The following is a 10,562-nucleotide window of genomic DNA, read 5'->3' on the forward strand; positions in this document are numbered from 1 at the left end:
CAAAGCAAAAGGTGGCTACTTTGAAGAACCTAGAATATAAGACATAATTATAGTTGTTTCACACTTTTTTGTTAAGTATATAATTCCACATGTGTTAATTCATAGTTTTGATGCCTTCAGTGTGAATGTACAATTTTCATAGTCATGAAAATACAGAAAAATCTTTAAATGAGAGGGTGTGTTCAAACTTTTGGTCTGTACTGTACATAAACTCATATGAACTCTAGCGTGAGAAATATTGAGAAAAATTCCCACGCTAAAGTTCATATGAGTTTATGCCACCAGGGGGCGCAGCACCGCAAGTCACCGAAGCTGCATTCCATTCATTCCCCAGTTTTTACAGCCAGGGGCAGCTGCATTAGCAGGCTCCTTGTTGTAAAATTATTTAACCCCTTTAGATGGATTCACATCGTGGGACATGACTATGGCGGACAGGTATGGGATATTGGTGTTTTGTTTTTTTTTTCAATTTTTTTCAGAAGATCGAGGGTCGTCAGTTGGATTGAGAGTACAATAAAGATATTAAAACCCATGTGTATTTATTTAATTAAAATACTTTATTCATAATGTGTGTGTGTTTATTTAACCCTTTATTACTATTGGATTAATAATGGATAGGTGTCTTATTGACATCTCTCCATTATTAACCTGGCTTAATATCCCACCGCTACTCGGGAGTGAGAAGAGAGTGGCTAAGTGCCAGAATAGGCACATCTGTAAGATGTGCCTTTTCTGGGGTGGCTGGGGGCAGATGTTTTTAGCCAGGGGGGGCAATAACCATGGTCCCTCTCTAGGCTATTAATATGTGCCCTCAGTCACTGTCTTTCCCATTCTGGCGCGGGAGCTCACGCCAGTTTTTTCTGTGATTTAACCCTTTATTTTAACACCTAGAGCTCCCAAATTTTGCGCACACACACTACTAGCATTATTAGTGAGGAATATGTAAAAAATACGGGCTATGAAATGGTTTACTGTATGTAAATCATGTCTTATATCCTGTCGGGTTTGGTAAGGACATAGCAAAAGCCGGCAATCGAATTACCGGCTTTTCTGCTATGTAGCTCTGTATTAAGTACAGTCATATGAAAAAGTTTGGGCACCCCTATTAATCTTAAGCTTAATGTTTTATAAAAATGTTTTTTTTGCAACAGCTATTTCAGTTTCATATATCTAATAACTGTTGGACACAGTAATGTTTCTGCCTTGAAATGAGGTTTATTGTACTAACAGAAAATGTGCAATCTGCATTCAAACAAAATTTGACAGGTGCATAAGTATGGGCACCCTTATCATTTTCTTGTTTTAAATACTCCTACCTACTTTTTACTGACTTACTAAAGCACTTTTTTTGGTTTTGTAACCTCATTGAGCTTTGAACTTCATAGCTAGGTGTATGCAATCATGAGAAAAGCTACTTAAAGTGGCCACTTGCAAGTTGTTCTCCTGTTTGAATCTCCTCCGAAGAGTGGCATCATGGGCTCCTCAAAACAACTGTCAAATGATCTGAAAACAAAGATTATTCAACATAGTTGTTCAGGGGAAGGATACAAAAAGCTGTCTCAGAGATTTAACCTGTCAATTTCCACTGTGAGGAACATAGTAAGGAAATGGAAGAACACAGGTACAGTTCTTGTTAAGGCCAGAAGTGGCAGGCCAAGAAAAACATCAGAAAGGCAGAGAAGAAGAATGGTGAGATCAGTCAAGGACAATCCTCAGGCCACCTCCAGAGATCTGCAGCATCAACTTGCTGCAGATGGTGTCATTGTGCATCGGTCAACTATACAACACACTTTGCACAAGGAGAAGCTGTATGGGAGAGTGATGCGAAAGAAGCCGTTTCTGCAAGCACGCTACAAACAGAGTCGGCTGAGCTATGCAAAAGGACATTTGGAGAAGCCAATTTCTTTTTGGAAGAAGGTCCTGTGGACTCATGAAACCAAGATTGAGTTGTTTGGTAATACAAAAAGGCTTTATGCATGGCGGCAAAAAAACACAGTGCGTTGTATAGTTGACCGATGCACAGTGACACCATCTGCAGCAAGTTGATGCTGTAGCTCTCTGGAGATGGTCTGAGGATTGTCCTTGACTGATCTCACTATTCTTCCTCTCTGCCTTTCTGATGTTTTTCTTGGCCTGCCACTTCTGGCCTTAACATTAGGCAGAAACATTACTGTGTCCAACAGTTATTAGATATATGAAACTGAAATAGCTGTTGCAAAATAAACCATTTTTATAAAACATTAAGCTTAAGATTAATAGGGGTGCCCAAACTTTTTCATGACTGTATATATATATATATATATATATATATATATATATATATATGTGTGTGTGTCTCACTGACATATATATGTATAGAGAGAGAGAGAGAGAAAGAGAGTGTATATATGATTTCACGAATATTTGAGCCCATGGATCCATTATATGTCCATTTTGCAAACCGGTGAGAAAATCTCGCCGTACGGATGCCATACGGAGGTTTACATGCACAAAATACGCAGCCACACCTTGCCAACGGATGACATATGGATCACTGTTCAGGGAACATTTCTGCATATTTGGTCCGTAATAAACGGACGGTATTTTTATACAATGTGTGTCACTCCAGCCTTAGGGATTGCCACGATAGTTTTAATGTTACTTGGTTAGGGACCGACTCAGAAGTTTTGCCCTCGCCCAGAACCAAAACTCTAGCTACGCTTCTGAATTACATACTGTTTTATAGCTAACATAATATGGGCCCTACGGAGCCCTAATCTCGGCATTATTGAGTCTGTGTGGGATTTCATGACAAGATCAAAGGATTTGTGCAAGCCTACTTTCACAAAACATTTGTGATTAGTAGAGATGAGCGGATCAATCCATGTAGAATCGAGTTCACACAAATTCAAACATTTTGAGATTCAATTCACGTCTCAGTAAAAAAAAAACTGCACTATTTCCTACACTGCTGAGGCATCAGAGAGCAGGCTACTGTAATATCTTTCAAGAGGGTATTTGCATATTAAAAAATACATTTAAGTAAAATGTCTAAAGAATAGGCCATTTTCTAATTTCCCTTTAGGACTCATTTTCCTAAGCCACAGAGACAATCTGGACAATGAGTGGCTGTGTTTGGTACCTTGGCTTATTCTGCAGTACAACGCACCCCAATTTATGCAATGAGATGCCATAAGAGAGGCCATTGTCAAACTGATCTCAAAGAGAGTTTTCTCCTGTAAGAGCAAAATATTGTTCAAGTTAACATCCAACATGACAGTTTTGATTTTTTTTCCCACAACTCCAGTCAAGTTAAAGTCTGGAGCCCCCAATATACTTAGCGGCAGCACATTTGCTTTTTTTTAAAATTCAATCTCTATTGGTAAGTGTCAAAAACAATAAAAAGCTAGTAATAACTAAAACAATATCAGAGTTTAGGAAATGCTCAATGGTATGCCAAGCTAATTAAGTCAAATGAATTAATCCAGGCAAGTCGCTCATGAAGCTAGTAACAAAAAGCTTTTCCTCTGTTACATAACATTTACTAGAATTGTATATATGCCAAAATTAATATATCCCTAAGAGGAATACATTTTTCTACCAACAATATTGTTGTTATTTTACTAAACACAGCAACCATTACAATAAATTTAGTAAATCAAGAATAGGGTACAGAAAAATGGCAACGAACACAATGTAAAAATTAAATGAATGATAAAATGTCACGTTAAAATCAACTCCTAAACCAATTTTTAGAAGACACATTCTTCAAGCAGTGGTACAGGAAAAATCTGCATCTGTCAAGAAAACCATGATTTTTATACAGGACAAAGCTCCATTGCATGCACAGAAGTCTTCCACTCCTTGGCTAACCTGTAAAGGTATTAAAGATGAAACAATAATAACATGGCTCTTTCCGCAAATTACCTAAACCCTATTGAGATCTTGTGCACCCTCCTTTTAATCGAGATTTAAAGTGAACGAAAACAGTATACCTCTCTGAACAATGTCAGGAGGATGTGGTTGGTGTTGCCAAAAAGTTGATAGTCAACAGATTAAGAAATTGACAGACTCCATAGATGGAAGGTTAATGACTGCTATTGAAAAGTGCGGCTATATTGGTCTCTATTACAATGGTTATTATTCTCATTTTAACAGATGAAAATAAATAACTGAGATGGAAAGATTTACCATAGATAAGCCAACACAAATATAAGCCTATGCACCTAATTTTAGTGTGTATGGCCTCCTCATCCCTATCCTGGTATGCATGCCCCCCTCATCCCTATCCTGGTATACATGGCCTCTTCATCCCCATCCTGGTATGCATGGCCTCCTCTTCCCTATCCTGGTATGCATTGTCTCCTCATCCCCATCCTTGTATGCAAGGCTTCTCAAACCTACCTGGTATGCGTGACCACTTCATCCCTATCCTGATGTGCATAGCCTCCTCATCCCTGTCCTGGTATGCATGGTCTCCTCATCCCTATCCTGGTGTGCATGGCACCCTCAGGGTATGTGCACACGTTCAGGTTTTTTTGCGTTTTTTCGAGATAAAAACGCTATAAAAACGCATTAAAAACGCATACATATGCATCCTATCATATATGCATCCTATCTTATGGTATGCATGGCTTCTCATCCCTGTCCTGGTTTTGGTATGCATGGCTCCCTCATCCCTATCCTTGTATACATGGCCTCTTCATCCCTATCCTGGTGTGCATGACCACCTCATCCCTATCCTGTTATGCATGGTCTCATTATCCCTATCCTGGTATGCATGACTCTTCATCCTTATCTTAGTATGCATGCCCCCTTCATCCCTATCCTGGTGTGTATGGACACCTCATCCCTATCCTGGTATGCATGCCCCCATCATCCCTATCCTGGTATACATGGCCTCTTCATCCCCATCCTGGTATGCATGACCTCCTCTTCCCTATCCTGGTATGCATCGTCTCCTCATCCCCATCCTTGTATGCAAGGCTTCTCAAACCTATCCTGGTATGCGTGACCACTTCATCCCTATCCGGATGTGCATAGCCTTCTCATCCTCATCCTGGTATGCATGGTCTCCTCATCCCTATCCTGGTGTGCATGGTACCCTCAGGGTATGTGCACACGTTCAGGTTTTTCACGTTTTTTTTCGTGTTTTTTCGAGATAAAAACGCATACATATGCATCCTATCATATAGAATGCACTCTGCAATTTTTGTGCACATGATGCGTTTTTTTTCCGCAAAAAAAACGCATCGCGGTAAAAAAAGCAGCATGTTTATTAATTTTGTGGGTTTTTTTGCGTTTTTCCGGCTATTTAATGCATTGGGAAAAAACACGAAAAAAATGCACAAAAAACGCGCAAAAACACATAAAAATGCAAAAAAAACGCATGCAGATTCCTGGCAGAAATGTCCAATTTTTGTCAGGAAATTTCTGCAAGAATTCCTGATGTGTGCACATAGCCTCAAACCTATCCTTGTATGCAAGGCCTCCTCATCCCTATCCTGGTATGCACGGCGTCCTCATCCCTATCCTGGTGTGCATGGTCTCCTCATCCCTATCCTGGTGTGCATGGTCTCCTCATCCCTATCCTGGTATGCATGGCCTCCTCATCCCCATCCTGGTATGCACGGCCTCCTCATCCCCATCCTGGTATGCACGGCCTCCTCATCCCTATCCTGGTATGCATGGCCTCCTCATCCCCATCCTGGTATGCACGGCCTCCTCATCCCCATCCTGGTGTGCATGGTCTCCTCATCCCTATCCTGGTATGCATGGCCTCCTCATCCCTATCCTGGTATGCATGGCCTCCTGGTGTGCATGGTCTCCTCATCCCTATCCTGGTGTGCATGGTATCCTCATCCCTATCCTGGTGTGCATGGTCTCCTCATCCCTATCCTGGTGTGCATGGTCTCCTCATCCCTATCCTGGTAGGCATGGCCTCCTGGTGTGCATGGTCTCCTCATCCCTATCCTGGTATGCATAGCCCCCATCACAAAAACATAATAAAAACCAAAACATCCTACTTACTTTCCTGCGCTCCCTCGCAGTGTCTTGTTCCGATGCCAGTGCAGCGCCCCAGAGTCCTGGTCGTTGCAGTACTGATGCTCCGCCGCTAAGGGGGGTGTTGGTACGTCTGATGGCACTGAAGGAGTTCACCTGACCAGGTATCACAGACACCAATACACTTCACAGTCTGGCCTCCAAGGGGAGCTAAGGGTGCTATGTATTAGGCCACTCCTCACAATCTGGTAAAACTGGGGGTTAGATAGGAAGTTAGACAGAAAAGCTGACTGGGTTGGAACCAGGCAACATTCTGTGGCAGAGGGTGTTGCAGGGGAAGATTCAGGGGGGTCCCTGTCAGGGGTGGGATCCTGACAGAGGCCTAGCGAACAGAAAGAACGTGACGGGACCGCGCCTGCACTTCATTGCGGCGGTACCCCAAGAAAGGACAAGAAGCGAGGTTTATTGTGAAGAGTGAGAAACGAGATCAACGCAACAAGGAGATAACACCAGTAGGAGTCGTGCTGTAAGACCGAGGCAACATCCTACTGAGGCGCGTAGCCGGTGGCCGGAAACGCCGAGGAAGTATTGAGCTCCAGGCCTTACTTCAAACCTATGGCAGGACAGTCAGTTATAGGCGGGCTGTCTCACCCAAATCACCTAAGCAGACATAGGGGGCAATAGTTGGAGAGGGGCGACTCTAGGGTCCCGGAAGAACTCCAGGCCTACCCGTCATACGGGTGCGTCCTAGCCATATCATCTGGGGGACGGAGAAGAACATCAGAATCAGTTGTGAGGGAACTTCAGAAACAGACACAACAGTTGTGAGGACTATCCCGTAAGCACAGCAGGGAAGGACTACAACACACAAGCGCTAGAAAGTAGGCACAGATTTCCACCTGCAAAGGGAACTCTGGAGGTGCCATCGGACCGGACGGTCTCAGCCAGCCCTGTTAACCGTACTCCGGATTGAGAATCCTGAAGCCTTCAGTAAAGAGGTAAAGAGACTGCAACCTGGTGTCCTCGTTATTCATCGCGACCTGCACCACACCACATCATTCTCAACTTTCACTGGACGCCCCTCAGCAGGGTCACGGACCGGGTCTAGCCACCGTGACAATCCCAGAACCGAGACAGAGAGGCCCGGTACCGAGTACCCCGCGGCCCTGCGGCAGTGGGGGCGCTCCACCAGCAACTGATTTATGCTTGTAAGCAGTGCATGGCAGTGATGTAATGTGCTGCTAACAAGCAGAGGACAGCTGCCAGAATACTCACTGCCTTCCTCATCCATGAGAGTGGAGGGCAGTGAATATTCATACACTTAAGCAGCGGGCACATGTGATCGCCCGGCAGCTGCTGGAAGCTGGCGCCTGCAACTACTGTGCCGCTGCCACTCCTCCATCTTATGAGACCCTCACTTGAGTATAAGCCGAGGGGGGCTTTTTTAGCAGAAAAAATGTGCTGAAAAACTCGGCTTGTTCTCGAGTATACACATTGATGTTATCCCACGAAAGACAAAACTTCGCTTTTAACTTCTTAAATATTCAGGTTTATTAACCTTTTGGACTGACCAACAGCGCTGTAGTTGTTTAATAATATAAGTAATCATCAAAAATACAATTTACCTAATTGTGAACACAGTGTACAATATAGCCTGTAGTTTATTTATCAATTTTTTATTTTCTTATTTTCATGAGTTTTAGGATGATTGTTATTCAGTAGAAATAATTAATCAAAACTTTTCATTTTAGGTCAATGAGAAACAAGAAAGAGAAGTTGGAGACACCTATTCTTGACAGTCATCTAAAAAGTGATGGCTTGAGATTATGACTTTTCAAGCACTTCTTAAAATGCTACAAAGCCAGTGGAAATAAATATGCTTATAAATTTGTAAATGTATCCATAAAGTGTATAGCTTACTAGGTCTAGAGCGGGAAGTATAAAAATATTGTGCTGCAGTACCAACTAGTGTGAACAATTGTAATGTTATTTTATACATTGAAATATATATGAACTTTTTTAAAAACAGAATTTGTGTTTTTCACATACTGCACTCTTATTTTAAGTTTTAAATATAATTTAATCTGCTGATATATTAATGGAAACTGCACACATTGGGCCTGATTCATCAAGATTGGTGTGCTGACGTCAGAGTCTAACCTATGAGGGGAACTGGAGTAATAGTCATGGCATAAGGTATTCCACAACTCATCATAAATTAGATGAGTGGGCATCATCATACCCAGTCCCACCCCTGCTCCACCCATTTTGACGGATGTGGCAGAAATTGGCGTAAAAACAACAAAAGTCTACAATTTTTTTAAGCAACCCCTTGTTGTGCAAAAAATTAGCAATTTTTCAAAGTGTTTTGCTCTAGATTTCTTGACATTTTGATGAATTGGGGCCATTGTCTTTGTTACCCTGTTAACATACACTCAGTACCTATGCTGTATCCCACTATGTACTATAATCACCATTAACATACAGCTTAGGGATCCTGTTAAATAAAAAATGACGTCTGTCATTTGCAGCATTCAGGCATCTTTTATTTATAAATAATGGGACACCGATTCATCAAGACCAGGGTTGTTCATGCTGGTCTTGATGAGGGGACGTACTGGCGTCAAACGGAACTGATTCATGAAGAGTTACAGTACACACATTTTCGTGAATCTGGAGCATCTGACAGGTGGCATGCACCTCTGTGCGTCGTGCCAGAGATCTTTTTCCCATCAGGTACTGGAGTGAAGTTCTGGAGTAGGGAACGCCAGAGCTCATCATGAATTAGACAAACTGTGGTGTCATAGCCCGCTGTTCCCCATCCCTCCCCAGCTCTGTTAATTTTGGCAGAGCTGGAAGAAACTGGTGTGAAAACATCAAAAGTTGCTTCATTTTAGAGCCACTCCAAGTTGCACCTACATTTTGTGACTTTTCAAAGCTTTTACCCCAGAATTCAGGAAGCTTTGATGAATCAGGCCCAGTGTGTTGGATCTCTAGGCGGTGACACCTGGAGATGTGAAATTCATACAGAAAATTATATTGATGGTAAAAATCAAGCAGGACACAAGATCTGTCTCACAGTGTAATAATTCATGATAGATGCTTTATTTATTATATATAATAAATATTCCTGTTACTTTTATGTTTGTAAGTGTGAAGTAATCATTTAATACACATTTTTCTATTTGCTTTAAATATTAAATCCAAATGAGAATCGTGTCTGGTCATTTGTAAGTTTGGTATCACACATGAGGCACAAATCTTCCAGTCTGTTCACACAGGGGAGGTTATTCCATTTAAAACGCATCTGGGTTACGAATCCCGTTATGTGGTGTACCTCATACAATCCACTTGTAAACAACAGTATGTTGATAGAGCAACACAAACCCTACACTGCCACCTAAAATTCCCATTAAAAGGATTTATGAAGTATGGTTGGTCTAGACATTGCACACTAAGGCATAATAGGGATGCAAAATAAAAACTGCAAAATTGTTTTTCCACTCTGGAACATCTTCATTTATACAGCAGCACAGTCTAAAACGTTAATCTCTCTCTCTCTTTTTTTTTTACGAATATGTATTTATTTAATCAGGACTCTTTACCAGATGCGATACTCTTAAAGAAAAATTTCATGATTTTTTCATAAAAAATATAGTGGTTTATTGAATTGTCCACAAAAAAAAACACATTGCAGCAAAACATAAAATAGGTGAAGTAGTTACAAAGAGATTGTCCATTTGAGATTCTGAATAGTAAATGGCGTCTGTCTTTGTCATGGAGTAGAAGTCATCATGGCTACCAGCTGTTCATTCCTTCTGTGAGTAGTCTGAAGTCCGTGGAGAATAAAAGAGAGACCCCCACCTCCTAAGAGATGTGATTACATATGTGTCCCATAGAACACGTGTTCTCTCTATATGGTGTTAACTTACTCTATATACAGGAATAGCTTTTGTAATGTCAGCGAAAGGCAATGTGCTCAGTACCGAATTGAGAATAAGAATAATTCAATTAATAATTAATATTTGATAATTCCCCCTTTTGAGGGTGACAGACATTGATTGGAACCCTCAAAGTAAATATATTAATAATAAGATATTCTTTCTTCTTTGGCAAAATAATTTAATGTTAATAATAATAATAATAATAATATTGTTATACATACTCAATAACATAATGATATGTAAATTCATGTTATGGTAAGCCGTGACCAATGTTCATATAAAATATATAATTATACTTCCCTATATCTAATTGAAGCATCTCAGGTCCGATCATAATCATCTGGTCTTCATCTTGATGTCTTCTGCTTGGTTCTTTTTAAAACAATCTTTATTATAATTCTTTTGAAATAGATGATAGCATGTAGATATTGTAGAGACCGTGTGTCTTGTGTCAATCAAAGTCCATAAATTCAAATGTTGATAAGAAAACAAAGTCCATAGATAAAATGTAGCTTTAATATATGACCGCGACGTCATCTCCGGTCCTTCGTGCAATGCATCCTTGGGAACGGAGGCCGCCGCTTGCACCGCTGAGAGCCGGGGGCCGTCGAAAGGTAAGTATATCCATATTTTTTA

General features: G+C 41.0%; 1 protein-coding gene across 1 annotated transcript in view; it reads left to right on the forward strand.

Annotated features, from left to right (window-relative positions):
- SLC22A3 (solute carrier family 22 member 3) overlaps positions 1–9,124 on the forward strand; it is a 570,890-nt gene extending 561,766 nt beyond the window's left edge. The window contains exon 11 of the mRNA XM_077289157.1: positions 7,734–9,124. Coding sequence (XP_077145272.1) covers positions 7,734–7,812 — 79 coding nt within the window. The 3' untranslated portion in view covers positions 7,813–9,124. The remainder of the gene's footprint in view (positions 1–7,733) is intronic.
- Positions 9,125–10,562: the final 1,438 nt, after the last annotated feature.

The sequence above is a fragment of the Ranitomeya variabilis genome, chromosome 2 (genome assembly GCF_051348905.1).
Source record: "Ranitomeya variabilis isolate aRanVar5 chromosome 2, aRanVar5.hap1, whole genome shotgun sequence".
In the NCBI taxonomy this organism is placed as follows: domain Eukaryota; kingdom Metazoa; phylum Chordata; class Amphibia; order Anura; family Dendrobatidae; genus Ranitomeya; species Ranitomeya variabilis.